The sequence below is a fragment of the Macrobrachium rosenbergii genome, chromosome 51, assembly GCF_040412425.1.
Source record: "Macrobrachium rosenbergii isolate ZJJX-2024 chromosome 51, ASM4041242v1, whole genome shotgun sequence".
NCBI classification, from domain to species: domain Eukaryota; kingdom Metazoa; phylum Arthropoda; class Malacostraca; order Decapoda; family Palaemonidae; genus Macrobrachium; species Macrobrachium rosenbergii.
Genome location: NC_089791.1, coordinates 52795383 through 52811221, shown reverse-complemented (window position 1 = coordinate 52811221; position 15839 = coordinate 52795383). Strand labels below are relative to the sequence as shown.

Genomic DNA, 15839 nt, shown 5'->3' with positions numbered 1-15839 from the left:
ATATATATATATATATATATATATATATATATATATATATCAATGAGGAGGAGGACATAAGCACTTGTTGCTAAAAGGGTCAATTTATTCCCGAAGTTTCGTAATGTCTTCATCACATTTTCAGTGCTGTACAGAATAAATAATATAAAGTACAAAAGGGCTATAAATTTAAGATTAAAGTCGCGCATTTCGAAACGTCTGGAATAAATTGACCCTTTTTAGCAGCAAGTCTTTTATGTCCTCCTCCTCATTGACTTATCTCCAACTGTGGCTACCGCTGTTTGGAGATATATACAGTATATATATGTGTATATATATATATATATATATATATATATATATATATATATATATATATATATATATATATATATATATATATATATATATCTACACACACACATACACATATATATATATATATATATATATATATATATATATATATATATATATATATATATATCTACACACACATATATATATATATATATATATATATATATATATATATATATATATATATATATATATATATATAATGTGTGAGTGTGTGTACTTGTCACATATTTTAATGACCACCTTATGTTCAAACTTTCGGAGAAAGTTGCTTAATATACTTCATATCCGAAGGACTTGCAGTAAAGTTCCTCAAATACCTGTGCGTCATAAATACTGAGGACATGAGTTTGGGTAAATATAAATAAATGGTGGAAAGTGACATTTACGGTAAGTCAAGTCATAAGCAGAGAAAGTGACCGACCAGCCAGGAGATAAAACGGCCGAAGCACTCGTTCGGACGAGTGTGCAAGCCGGAGGGAAGAAAGTGCTTGCGTTCTGTTACGAGCTTTGAGGTATAAGTTATCCAACTGATTATTTCACTTACAGCATCTTATGCAAGAATAAATGCTTTAGATACGTGTTCGTATTTCCGCTGATGATGAAAAATATTAGGTTTGCCATGGACATAGGCCTCACATTCCTAGACTAAACCGTAGTCATAAAGAATTTCCTGAACTAGGAAGTTCTAGCCTAACCATTTAGAGAACATTTACTTCCTACAGAAAAAATGAAAGAGTAAACTTGTATAAAAGGAATGTAGTAAAAAAAAAAAGTGAGCCTACGTGCAACATATCCGTTGCGAAAAAAACTCTGAAAAAAGAACAACTATAAAAACACGTTTTCTGAAACAAAACAAAAAAGAAAAGAAAAACCATTCATCCTTTTAAATCTAAGAGTTCCGGAGTTCCGTTAAAAACGAAGGAACGGTTAATAATAGGGAGAAGTGTGTTCGACGCTCTTGCGGTGGAGGTCAGTAGGTGGACATTGTGGTTTCAAGAAGCAAGAAGGAGCGAATTTCCTGACGTCCTTGAACGAGATGAGAGAGTCAAGTCTATGCTATTTCCCGCCCCCTTTTTGCCCGCGAAAGTGAATAACTTTTAGTTTTGAAGTTTAAAAGTCGGTTTTACTATTATGTAAGAGGATTTTATCTAATACTTTGATACTTGAATTTCTTCAGTGCTCTAAAATGAGATCGCAATATCGAGTCTTTTTTTTCCGGCGTTTACTGTTGGAGTAGTTTATCCTATATTTTCAAATAAAATGGACTTTATGCCCTATAGCGTGATAGAATAGTTCCAAATTCCCATGCGTGGAAAGCAGAAGTTGACCGGCGACCTTTTTTTTTCTAGCAGCCACTCAGAAGAGTCGTTTAATGACATATTTATGGTGTATTTTCAAGTAAAATATGATTCATAAGAGTGCCCTATTGCTCGATGAAGTGGGGTTCCAAATTCCCGTGCGTGGAAAGTAGAAGCTGACGGGGGCTGACTTTGGTGATGGTGGTGGTGGAGTTGCCTTCATAAGTTGCCGGGAGGATCAGTTGGCACTTGACCAGTGTTGGAGTAAGGCGCGTTCTCCCGCGAATTAGGGATGGCTCCTCTTGGGAAAGGTGAATTAACTTTTAATATTTTTATAACTTTGGAGTGATTGGGTCGTGTTTCCTTTTCATTGCAGTGTTAACAATCGCGGTTTTGTCCAAATTGTGAAATTTTTAGTTTAAAAAGTTAGAGGCCTAACTTTTAACACCTTTAAATAGGACACTTTTTCCATTAGATAGGCCTAACTTCTCAATATGATTTAATTGGCTAATTTTGTCTTCATCCGTTTTCATAAGATTGGTAGGAACATAATTATACAAATGACTTATTTCTTAGAATCATAAATTCTTTCAACAGAAAAAGAAAGTGAAACTTTTTGAGGTAAACCAATCTTAAAAGGGCTTTTAAATGTTGCGTGATTGGTCGAGATTGAATTAAGTACCTTGACTATAAAGATGTATTCATAGGTCTATTTATACAGAATTGTCTTTTTTGATCGTAAAGATAATTATATAGGTTATTATTACTCAGCATTTTGAGGTTTAAAAGTCTGATATACTATTTTGTAATAGGATTTTATTTAATTGCCCAAAGTTTTATTTAAAAGAAATGCTTCATTTTAGGCCTAACTAGGCTTCTACTGTTAATTTGATAAAGCACCGATTATAGTAACAGTATGATATTTGAATGCACAAATCACAGGATAATTTCTTCCCAGTGCACAGACCAAAGGATAATTTCTTCCCAATGCACAGACCACAGGATAGTTTCTTCCTAATGCACAAACCACAGGATAATTTCTTCCTAATGCACAAACCACAGGATAATTTATTAACAAATACGCAGACCGCAGGATAATTTCTTCCCATATGCACAGACCACAGGATAGTTTCTTCCCAAATGCACAGACCACAGGATAATTCATTCTCAAATGCACAGACCACAATGTAATTTCTTCCCAAATGCATAGACCACAGGACAATTTCTTCCCAGATGAACAGACTACAGGATAAGTAGACAGAATAATACATCGGCCTAGCTCATGTCTGTAATCAGTACCAGTTACAGAACTCATTATTAAGGACAAAAATGCCACAAGGCCAGTTAGGTAATCATCCTACTTACCTTAGCAGGATGTATCCCTGTAACTGGCTTTGTGGCATAACTTAACCTAAGGTGTCCGGTTCCACCTGACTGTATACATATAGAGGAATTGGCATCCCCTGGCATTTTCCGTAACCTAACCCACGGCTCATTTCCTAGACCTTCCTTCCTATAGCCTGACCTGAATCATAAAAGTCGTATACAGAATTTCAACCCAAAATGACTGCACCCCAGGTTTCAATTGATAATGGCTCTGTAGGAGGGTAGTGCCGTCAGTGCACCTCATGTGGTGCACCGTAGGCATTACTTTAGGTTCTTTGCAGCGTCCCTTCGGCCCCTAGTTGCAACTCCTTTCATTCCCTTTACTGCACCTCCGTTCGTATTGTTTCTTTCATCTTACTTTCCACCCTCTCCTAACCATTGATTCATAGTGCAACAGCGAGGCTTTCCTCCTGTAATACCTTTAAAACCTTTTTACTGTCAATTTCCGTTTCAGCGCTGAATGATCTCATAAGTCCCAGCGATAGGCCCTTGGCCTAAATTCTATATTCTATTCTGTTCATTGGTAATGCGGTCACCCCCTGTCTCCTTAGCACTGCACAGACATGAAAATGTGGTGTTAGTTATTTTTTTTTTATTGATAAATACGTAACGCATTATTTAGCTGTTCCTCGTATTTCCAGGCAAGTTATTGACGCCGTTTATGATATTGACCATATTATTTGTAGGGTTGAAGCTCATTTTTCTGTTACCATTATCATTCGAGAGGCAGGCCTGCCGTTATGTTGGTTCCTATGGGAAAGACACCCAAATTTGTCAAAACTTTATGCCCGGTTTCAGTTAGGCCTAGGATAAATCGGCACACGTATCATTTCCATTGGATATCGATAGGCTAGTTGTTGCTATCTATCCAGATTCAGCCAGCCTTGTGCTGGCACGGCCTCTTGCTCTTCAGCAGCCCTAAATGTTATATTCCATCTTAATTCAGTTTTGGTGATCTTCCATGATCAGTCTATGCCCAACATACGACTGATTGATTGTCGACTGGCTTTTACACTATAGTGACGTCACAACAGCTGTGATCATCGTTCCTGACGAAATCGGCAGTGACTTCACAAAGAAATTACTAATAAAAAACTGGAAAAACCGTAGATAAAGTTGATTGTCTAATAGATGTAAGGAGTGAACGCCTTTGTTCAGTCTGCTCGCCAAAATAAGAAACTTGTCCTCGTCGGCAGGGTGGAGAACGCTTGAGAATTGCCGCCTCCATTCTGCTGGACTCGTTAAGAATATCTTTTGGGGAAAGTATATTGTACTAGCTCCTGTCTTTGCAGAAACTGCAAGTATACATATATATATATATATATATATATATATATATATATATATATATACTGTATGTATATATATTATAAATATATATACATACACATACATACATACTTATGTATGTACAGGCTTATTATCCAATTTAGATTAAGTAGCATTTAACAATTAGCTCCCCCTCACACTTTTATTTTGCATATCACTCGGCATAAATTCTAATTTTCCATCAGCATACAGGCCAGCATTTATTGTCATTTGTTTTCAGTACTTATTCTTTGTACTGTATTAGTCATAAAATTTCTTTTATCTTGTGTAAAAGTTGTGCCAATTTTATGTTTTGTCGATATTTATAAATGAATTTTTTTATTTTTGTGTATGTATTATTATTATTATTATTATTATTATTATTATTATTATTATTATTATTATTATTATTATTATTATACGGTAGTAGATATACCAAGCCATATGCATTCATTTATCATTATTATTGTAGAACATTTGATAGCAATTGCCAACACTGAAATTCCCTGGCAAAAACTAAAAATAATATAAAGTCCCCTGAAACCATCAAAGCATGTCTGCCAAAAAAATCATACTAAAGTATTGATAGTCAAATGACCTCAAAGAACTCAAGGCCAAGGCAGTAAGTTACTTGTTTAGTACCTCCCCCATTCATTAGCGAACTCTGCTGACTTTTTCGTCTCATTGTATCCCATTGCCTGTCACATCAAACGCCGGAGTTTGGTGCTTGTTTCATTAACGTTTGTTTAGGCACATGTTGAAAGAAGGAAAGTCTCCTTAAGGGGATAGTGCCGTCAGTGCACCTCATGCGGTTCACTGTAGGTATTACTTTAGGTTCTTCGCAGCGTCCCTTCGGCCCCAAGCTGCAACTCATTTCATTCATCTCTCTTCCATCTTGCTTTCCACCCTCTTCTAACAATTGTTTCATAATGAAACTGCGAGGTTTTCCTCCTGTTACACCTTTAAAACCTTCTTTATTTTCAGTTTCCCTTTCAGCGCAGAATGATCTCATGGGTCCCAGCGCTTGGCCTTAAATCTTATAATCCAATCCAAAAGGAGGCAGGCAGGAAAATAAATAGAGCAAAGGAGGAAATAACAAGGATAGACCGATATCACATTAACGTAATGAAATGCATGGACGTTGACGTAGTTCTGGGATCACCTAGTAGGTTAAACGCTTCCTGGGACAAGAAGTCGCTTTCTAGTGTTGTAAACGTTGACTTTTGGCATGAGGTTGTTAGCCTCATGCCCTTGTACCCACAAATGGTCAGAGCAGCTCGTGGACCAGCGACATATCATGTGAAACTTCCTGAAATCAGAGCGAATGAGTCAACCGAGGGAGAAAATCACTGAAGCCTGAAACTTCTGGTCGGTGGATAGTTTCGAAATATTGCTCTAATTTTCCTAACACTTGCCAACTGCAGTTTATGAACTGATATTTTTTGTCTATTTGTTTAGTTATACGTGTTGCTTGTTTATGTGTATTTTAATAAAATTCTTCCCTAAAGTTGAAGGCCTTTTCGGCGCTTTCATCTTAGTGGCTGGCCATTTTGAATAATAGTGCTAATAATAACTGCTATAAACGAACCATACCTGGAGGCAGACCAAAAGGGTTAAAAATTTCACTTGTCAGCGCTCTTGCGAGACTGGCTGGAGGTCAGGAAGTACTATGACTGCCCGAATTAGTCGAGTTGACTGGCTCAGATTAAATTATAACAGCAGCAGTGGTGAGTACCATAGTGGGCGGCGATTATTTATTTATTTATTTTTTGTAGAATTGCATTGTGGTTTTGAATAAAAAGCGTTGGTTAACCGATTAAAGCTGTTAGGACCATCGTGCAGTTCTCTCTCTCTCTCTCTCTCTCTGACACCCATTATTTTTCATAATGACACCGAACGCCTCTTTCATTCATACTTAGCGTCTAATTGTTAATTAAAGGTAGACCTAACCTCTTCAGTAACGATATCACGAACTCCTCCGACTTATACTTCTGCGGTTTCTGGGTCTCATCGTGACCGGTTGCCGACTCTATCGGGCCTCTTTACAAGATACATTAACGCGGGACCGTTAACTACGCTACGCTTCCTTTAACCGGACTTCGGACCGGCATAGGGTAGACCATATAAATCTGCATAATTCGATCAAAATGCTATTATTATTACTGGCGAAGAAATCCACAATGAGAAGTAGAATCGAGCCGGTTCTCGAAAGCTCTCGTTTTGTATGACTTTTCAATACATATTTACACTTACGTTAATGTGGATTTCTTCACCATTTTAGTAACTCACGCGATCATGAATTATTATTATTATTATTATTATTATTATTATTATTATTATTATTATTATCAGAAGGTAATTCAGGTTCATACGGAACAAGCCCACAGAGGCCACTGACTTCAAATTGAGGCTTTCAAAGAATATGGTGCTCATTTGAAAGAAGTAACAGAAGGTGATAGGAAATACAGAAAGAAAAGAAAAAAAAATTAATAAACCAGTAGATAAACATGTAAGTAAATTATAAAATACAAGGAGAATGGCTTTAGGTTAGGCTCTCTGCTACAGTAAAAAAAAAAAATTTAAGAAATTATCCTTTTTTGTTCTTCATTTGACCTAGTAAACCTCAAGACAGTAACATGAGGCGGTAGTCTGGCATTAAAAGAGTTACAGTAGAACCTGTTTCTCTTGATAAAAGGCTCTTGCGTTTGTATGTCAACTGGTTAATAGTCTCTGTACTGCGGTCAGTCCCGTCTATCACCATGAATTCATGACTTCCGATATTTACTACAGAATTGTTATTGTATCTTTTGTTTTGAAAGCGAGTCTTACGTCAATTTTGTAGTTGTTGTTGTATAGTTTTATCTCTCCACAAATCTATCTGATAAATAAGGGAAATAATGGTAAAACAAGAGCCCTTTCGTTAAATAGCTGGGATTGTTAGTGTAGTGGCAATCGAAAGTGCTTGAAGTTGCTACAAAAATTGTTTTAGCATAATTAGATACTACCTTGAGAACGCAACATCGCCGCCAAAACACACACACATACAGTTTAATATATATACATACATATATGTATGTGTGTGTGTATAAAATTACTTATCTTTGCTAAACGACCTAATGTTGTTACAGTATTCTGTGAAATGGATTCATACCAGACTCAACAGCAATAGAAATGGGTTAACGGCGTAAAATAACGAAGTCATACGTGCTTTTTCCCTTTCCAAATGTGTAGCGATCTTGGTGCAGACTTGAACGAATTTAGAAATGTTAGCTTGACATTTGAGGAACTGTTGGCAGTCCAGGAGATTTTAAGGTTAACGGCCGATAAACTCTACTAGAGATCTGAAAGGCAAGAAAATGAACGGTAAAGGCTTACTTGATACATTTTGTGCTTGAACAACATTATTATTATTACATTATTATTTATTATTATTATTATTATTATTATTATTATTATTATTATTATTATTCAGAAGATAAACCTTATTCATATGGACGAAGCCCACAACAGGGTCTACTGACTTGAAATTCAAGCTTCCAAAATATAAGGTGTTCATTTGAAAGTTACAGAAGTTAGTACAAAATACAGAAAGAGATACCAGTTATTAGAAAATAAAAAAAAATAAATAAATAAAAACGTAAAAAGGTACCATCAGATTGAACGTTGGTCTATATTTGCTCTTGATAGTTGATGATAATTCCTTATCATCAAAAATTGTGGTGTTGTACCGCAAAAAATAAATTGGATATTGACAGAACTGAAAAAAAATTAATGAGTTTTGACGAAAAGGACAAAAAAAGGAGAAAAAAATGAAGCAGCAATTAACACGATACCCTCGCTCTCTTCAGTAGGGTGTTAGTGCCAACAATGCACCTCAGGTGGTGCACTGTAGGCATTACTTAAGGTCTTTGTAACGTCCCTTCGGCCCCAGGCTGCAACCTCTTTCATTACTTTTACTGTACCTCCATTCATATTCTCTATCTTCCATCAGACTCTCCACCTCTCTAACAATTGTTTCATAGCGCAACTGCAAGGTTTTCCTCCCGTTACACCTTTCAAACCTTACTGTCATTTTCACTTTCAGCACTGAATGGCCTCGTAAGTACCACCACTTGGCCCTGGGCTTAAATTTTATGTTCTGTTCTATTCTTCAGTTCATGTTTTCTTCAACTCATCTGAACTAAATCCAGCAAATTTTATTTTTAAGCCAAATACGATAAACCATATCAGTTTACGCACGAATTAAAAGGATAATTCAGGGGAATCTACCCCCCCTCACGCCCCCTTTTACTTCTTTCTCCATTGCACTCTGTCAGTTTAATTCTTTGACCTTGTAGAGGGATAGTGCCGCCAGTGCACCTCACGCGGTGCACTGTGCGTATTACTTAAGGGTCTTTGCAGCGTCCCTTCGGCCCCTAGCTGCAACCCCTTTCATTCCCTTTACTGTACCTCTATTCATATTCTCCTTCTTCTGTTTTACTTTCCACCTTCTCCTGATATTTGTTTCATAGTACAACTGCGAGGTTTTCCTCCTGTTACACCTTTAAATCCTTTTCACTCTCAGTTTCTTTTTCAGCACTGATTGACCTCAACATGGGTCCCAGCGCTTGGCCGTTGGCCTAAATATTATATTCCAGTTATTAATTCTTTGAATCTGAAAAGAATTCGAACCTTAAAACACCATCATTTCAAAAGATGAACGTTTTAACGCTCCAGTCATCAGGTTAATTAGGAAGGTAAACAAAAGGAGGTGCTCATTACTTTCAGTTGTTTTCTTTCATATTTATTTTTTTATTTTTATTCTTTTGCTGTAGGTTCGTTGTTATTTCTGTTACCTCCATATCTGGTAGTGAGTCAGTTGTCTTACACTATGTGCTATGTCAGTCATGTGTCTGTGTACTTGATAACGTCATCATCATAATACAGATTTTAAATGAGGTTAATTAAATTAGACCGACATTATAAAGAAATCTTTCAAATAAAAGAACATAATTCCACCTTACTTTTCTTATAGGGTCTACTTTGGGTGAAAAAGGTGTAAATAAAAAAAAAATCAACGTTTAAAAACTTACAAAATTCCCGTAGCTCTATCTTTGTTTTTATTTCACATGTGTATCTTGGGAGAAAAAAAAATTACTTTAATTTTCCGAAATTGGAGACAAGATCCAAGCAAAATTACTGCGTCAGAACACGATGAGGGCTTTACAAAGATTTCCTTTTTTTGGCCAAATTTTTTGAAAATATATTAATTGAAGACAAGATCCAACCACAATGAGTGACAGGAAAAAAGTTAAGTATACCTTAGTTTAACCAGACCACTGAGCTGATTAACAGCTCTCCTAGGAGTTGGCCCGAAGGTTGAGACTTATTTCACGTGGCTAAAGAACCAATTGGTTACTTAGGGACATATAGCTTATTGTGGAATCCGAATCACATTATAGCGAAATGAATTTCTATCACCCAGAAATGATTCTCTAATTCTTCATTGGCCGGTCGGATTCGAACTCGGGCCCTGCAGAGTGCTAGCCGAGAGCAGTTTCGAATGATCCAACGAAGGATCTAATGAGTGTCCAGATTACAAGCAGGGACTTTACAAAACTTTTTTTTCTTTTTTGTCAAATTTTGAAAATAGACTTAGCTGCGTGACTCAACAATGGGAGCAAAAACATAAAAGCACCGTAATCGAGTTAGATATAAGCATGATTGTCCTGCCTGTCTGCCTGTCCTTCGAAAAGATAAGTTTGTTAGTTGGTTGCAAAACTTTGGACATCGCATTTGAAGTTACTTGAGTATAACTGCTCTGCGTAATAACTGTTCTGCAGAGGATTTTTTGCGAGTTCATCTTAGCTTCTTCGGTCCGTTTTTCATAGCCGACATAACTCCCGTTGGGGGGTAGCGCCGTCAGTTCACCTCACGCGCGGTGCACTGTAGGCGTTACTTAAGGTTCTTTGCCGTGTCCCTCCCCAACCACCCCCACACCCCCTTTCACTCCTTTTACTGTACCTCCTTTCAATCTTTCTTCCATCTCACTTTTCACCCTCTGTTAGCATTGTTTCATAATGCAACTGCGAGATTTTCTCCTGTTACACCTTTGCAACCTTTTACTCTCAATTTTCCTTTCAGCGCTGAATTACCTCATAGGCCGCAGTGCTTGGCCTCTGGGCTAAATTGCACTGTATATTCTAGAGTAGTTTCGTCACCTGAAATTTCTTGGGTTCTCTGGTAGAGAAGGTGTGTATCTTAACCACATGTAACGTTACCATGTATATGTACAGTATATATAATATATATATATATATATATATATGTATATATATATATATATATATATATATATATATATATATATATATATGTATATAATATATCTACATACATACATACATATAGGGGGCTAGCGACCTCGTCGGCTTATGCAAATTTGAAAAAAAATGAGTGGTGAATTCGGAAGTTAGGAGGGAGGAAGGTAAATATCATAGGTTGTGTGTGTAGGGGCTTGGTGCCCAGATGGTGATCTTTTCTGTGTAGGTGTATGAAGTTGCTAATGTTTCCCGCGCTGGTTTATTCATTTACTGTGCATTAAATGAAGGCTGAATTAGGCGTCGACCAGTTTGTTGTTTTGTCTCTGGAGCCGCAATCGATGTTTATCATAACGACTTATGGGAATATTTACGGTCTCGTTTCAAAAGATCATATAAACCTCAAGTACCTAGCCGTTTGTTTTGAAACCTAATGTATACTAGCTAATAAAAACAGGTGTATACGTTCTGCAACTGACATTCTGATGACGATGTTGCAAAAAGTTGCAGTAGCTCATTTGACTGAAGATGCATGAACCTCATTGAGAAGAGATGCGGACATTTCAGTCAACTCAATCTGGAAGGTTACTCTCGGCATCCGGATAAAAAAAAAGTCCCATGTGGTAGTCAGAAAGGAGAGAGAGAGAGAGAGTGAGAGAAAGAAATGTTAGTGAGAGAGAGAAAGAGAAATGAAAAGAGAAAGAGAGAGAAATTATAAGTAAAAGAGAGAGTAAAATGTAAGTAAAAGAGAGAGAGGAAAGTAAAAAACTAACCGAACGCCCTGACATTTTAAGTGCTCTAGATCCTTGCCAGTTCACTTGTCCGTTTCCCACTAGAAAAACTAACCTTCACCTTTTCTTACTTTCCGCCCCTGGAGGAGGAGTCCTTATTACGTGCTGTCCTCCCTGCGCTGTGCTCGGCTTCCTATTTCCCACATCTCTCAATTAACGACTAATGACAAACTAGCATCGATTAATTACTTGGGGGTTTTATGGAACAATGTCTGCGCACTTATTGCTAAAAGGGTATTTTGTTTCTTGTTTATGTTCACTTGAACTTCAAAAGTTCAAGCGAAGATGCAGTGCATTACCACCCTAAAACTATTCTTTATTAATTTATTATTTCGTTTTTAGTAAGTGAGAAGTCTTCTTTCTGTATTTCCCCGTACCTCCTCTTACTTCTTCCTAATGAACACCATATCCTTTGGAAGCTTGAATTTCAAGTCAGTGACCCTTGAGGTGGGCTTGTTCCATATGAGTAGGGTTCATCTTCTGAATAATAATAATAATAATAATAATAATTATAAAACAGCAGTGTAAATCCTGTAACGGTGTAATGTTTTTTGTCTTTTTTTTTATCTTCATCCCAACTACAGTTTACATTAAATTCAGTGAAATTCAAGTAGCATATCTGTTCCTTTGCTGGTTTCTAGATTAATGAAGTTGATTAACTTTAGACTGGTCAGTACTTGGACTGGTGGCCGACTGAAAGCTGGACTTCGTTAATTCATAAGCTTTTTATTTTTTTTTATCTTTATCCCAACAACAGTTTATATTAAAGTCAGCAAACTTAAAGTAACATATCTGTTACACTTCTGGTTTTCCATTTACGAAATTGATTAACTTCAAGCTTGGACTGGTGACCGACTGAAAGCAAGACGCCGTTAACGCACAAGCTTCTACAACTAAAAGCAATGGGTCACAATAAGACTGGAGTTGCTGGTGGCTATGATATGAGGGGAGGGGGTGGGGGTGGCAGAAGAATCAAAGAGGAATGCTATTTGAAAGAATGTGACATCGATACGCGCATAAGCACCACCTCTGTAGAGGCCGTTTAGAAGCCTAGGAAGCGGAATCCAGTGAAGGATTTGAAGGACAAGTAACCGGATAGCCTCTGGATCTTGCAGACACACTATCCTTTTTTTTTGGTAAAGGTTCGAGGACTGATCCCGCAGGCATGACACCCATTTTCGCGTTCAAGGTCTGTCTATCATGGCCTTTATATGACATTCCCGAGAAAAAAAGGAAAGTGAGTATTATATGTCATGATTTCCAGCAAAGCTGATGATGATGATGATAATCGTTTTGTAAGGAACCGTTTTGAAACGCACCACAAGGCTTCATTAGATCGAAGCCAGATCGCTTTTAGAATACCCACGACTTTTAAGTTGTATCCCGACTCGTCCTGTTTTACAGTGCACAGATGCAGTATCTTGTACCAGTCTTACACGTGGGTGGCTGGTCTCTCTCTCTCTCTCTCTCTCTCTCTCTCTCTCTCTCGCCTCTGTCTTTTTAAGGAGAAGCCAAAACAGGTATGTCTGCCAAAACCAATGGCGAGCACAGCAAGATGAAGGCTGTGTACCAGCGGGTTTCGTCTCTGTGATGGGCATTCAATCATCACAGAAAACAGAACATTGAATAAATCTTTTGTTGTTGCTCTGTCCAGAAAATCCAGTAGTCTTCTAACTTCACTGTTCTCCGTAGAGGGGATGGTGCCGTCAGTGCACCTCATGCGGTTTCTATAGGCGATATTAAGAGTTCTTTGCAGCCTCCTTTGACCCCTAGCTGTAATCCTTTCATTCATTTACTGTACCTTCATTCATATTGTCTTTCTTCCATCTTACTTTCCTCCACCCTCTCCTAACAGTTGATTCATTGCTCAGCTATGAGGTTTTCTCCTTGTTACACCCTTAAAAGCTTTTTACTGTCAATTTCCGTTTCAGCGCTGAATGACCTCATCATAGGTCCCAGCGCTTGGTCTTTGGCCTAAACTCTATATTCTGTTCTATTCTAATTTCTCTGTTCGGTAACTGTAAATTGCCAAGCCAAGTGCTGCAAAGCTTTTAAAATAAACATTCCCTGCTCCTGTTTTCGCTGACAATTATCATTCAGTTCTTCAAGAAGCGAGTCAATCGTTTTCTTGTTAGCCAAACCTCACTCGTTTTTCTCCTCCCATCTTTTTCGTGCTTCTCTGGACTAGACAAAGGCACTGGGTTGCCAGTACTGTTGATTTCTACAAGAAAGAAAAGTCCTAGAGTAGCTGTAGACCCTTACTAAGATAGTGCATTTCTTCTCTCTACAATACCCATCTGCTGTGTCACAAGATGATAACAATAAATCCTCAAATAACGGAAAGTCTTCCAGTTAGTGTTCCGGTTTTTGTCTTTAAATCACGGTTTTTTTTTTTTTTTTTTTTTGCAAGAAACCGGTCTTCGCTTTGTTTTGGCCCCAATGCCACCCCACGACAGAATTGTAAAAAAGTATATATCAAGGACAGTCTGGAGAATCACGATATAAAAAAATTACATTCTTTTTAGACATTCTAACTGTAAATCTTGCTGCAAATGGCATTAGCACCCATATTACTGCCAATGCCATTCGTATCCGTATTACTGCAAATGATATTTGTTTCCGTATTACTGCAAATACTATTTGTTCCCATATATCTAATTTTTGTAAATTCTGACAGCAAATTTTACTGTTAATATCATTCATATCCATTATTTATAAACACTAACCAAATAATGATGTAAGTTACATTTATAAGTCCATTCCTACACAAACACTGAATACTTTCGTAAGGTATACATATATGTGTTCTCTTAAAAATGCTAACTGTAAGTATTAGTGTTCTCCGTGCCCAGTATAGATTGCTATAAACAGTATTTGTATACAACCTCTAACAAATGTTACCTTCAAATACTTGTGCGAATGACTTTTATAATTGGAAAAGCAATAGTTGCACACAACGAGAAACGTAACGCACGACTCGGGTCACTGGAAAAGTGAGTTTTACTCAACCGCACTTGCAAACCTTTAAGTGACCTTAAATGACCTTTTTTTCCCCGTAACTTAAAAATGACTTCATAGGTTATTCAAACACGTTTACATTCGTTCAGTGATTAGATGTCTTGTTATCGAATTGGGCTGTCGGTGCAAATTTTGATGTTCTTTTGTAAGTAAATTATTATTTGGTTTTTATCCCAGGTCTGAGGGAAACAGACGTAAGAAGAGAATTCCGTAGCTTTACTGTAGAAAATGGTTAGATGTTTCCAAGTGAATACAGACTCAAATTTATGCCCGTTTGAAAAGAACTTCGGGAACTCTCTCTCTCTCTCTCTCTCTCTCTCTCTCTCTCTCTCTCTCTCTCTCTCTCTCTCTCTCTCTCTCTCTCTCTCTCCAAAAGTTAGTTACAAATGAATACTGAGTTATTGAAAAATCATCTCTCGCGTAAGAAAATACCAAATGTTATCAGGTCATTAGTCATAATGAAACAAGAGGAGATCAATTACCTCTGCAGTTTAGAATATTAAGTTTTATTGAAACTTACAATGAGATTTTTTGGTTTATTGCAGTCTGCAGTGGTTCTACACTGACGCCTAAAAATCTTCCCATTTTTTATTTTAAACAAAGCTCGGTAAATTTCCCCCTTAATGGATCATTGCAGATAAGCAACGGTGAGCATGAGTCAGATCTCGAAAATTGCAGTTATATGGTCCCAAATACACCACACCCACTTGTATATTATCCAGACCCAAATTCATTTATGCTTGCAGCCCGGGTTATTTTTTTTTTTTTTTGTGCCCGGGTATTCATCCTTGAGTCATCAGATGATGGCTGGTGACTTGGCTAATAGCTAAAGCCGCTTTTTTATGCGAGACCACTCCCTTTCTAGAGAAACGGATGTTCGTAAAAAATCATTAATGCAAGAGGCTCAGATTTCGTCAGCGAAATTCTTAAATTCTTTTCCTTCATGAGCTGGTGGGTTTGGGATTCAATTTGTAATATACATGTATTCCCATTGAGTATTTAAATGGTGGTGCTAAATTCAGCTCCGGGTGTAAGGCTCTGTGATTAAAGGTGGACATTAAGTGCCTTTCTTCTGGAGCCACCCATGTAATATTATGTATGCATATATATATATATATATATATATATATATATATATATATATGTAATATATATATATATATATATGTATATATATATATATATTAATAATATAACTATATATGTAAATGTACTAATAACATGTATCTGTATATATATATAAATGTGTGTATACACATATATATGTGTGTGTATACATATATATATATATATATATATATATATATATACATATATATATATATATATATATATATATATATATATATTATATATATATATATATATTCTATTATATAAATACAATTAGGTATATA

The 15839-nt window shown here is 36.7% G+C and overlaps 1 protein-coding gene across 4 annotated transcripts in view; it reads left to right on the top strand.

Moving 5' to 3' along the window:
* Nucleotides 1-1809: 1809 nt before the first annotated feature.
* LOC136833407 (uncharacterized) overlaps nucleotides 1810-15839 on the top strand; it is a 68849-nt gene continuing 54819 nt past the window's right edge. For all 4 annotated transcript variants that reach the window (XM_067095514.1, XM_067095511.1, XM_067095513.1 and 1 more), the window contains exon 1: nucleotides 1810-1951. In XM_067095514.1, the coding sequence (XP_066951615.1) occupies nucleotides 1933-1951 (19 nt within the window). In that variant the 5' untranslated portion in view covers nucleotides 1810-1932. The remainder of the gene's footprint in view (nucleotides 1952-15839) is intronic.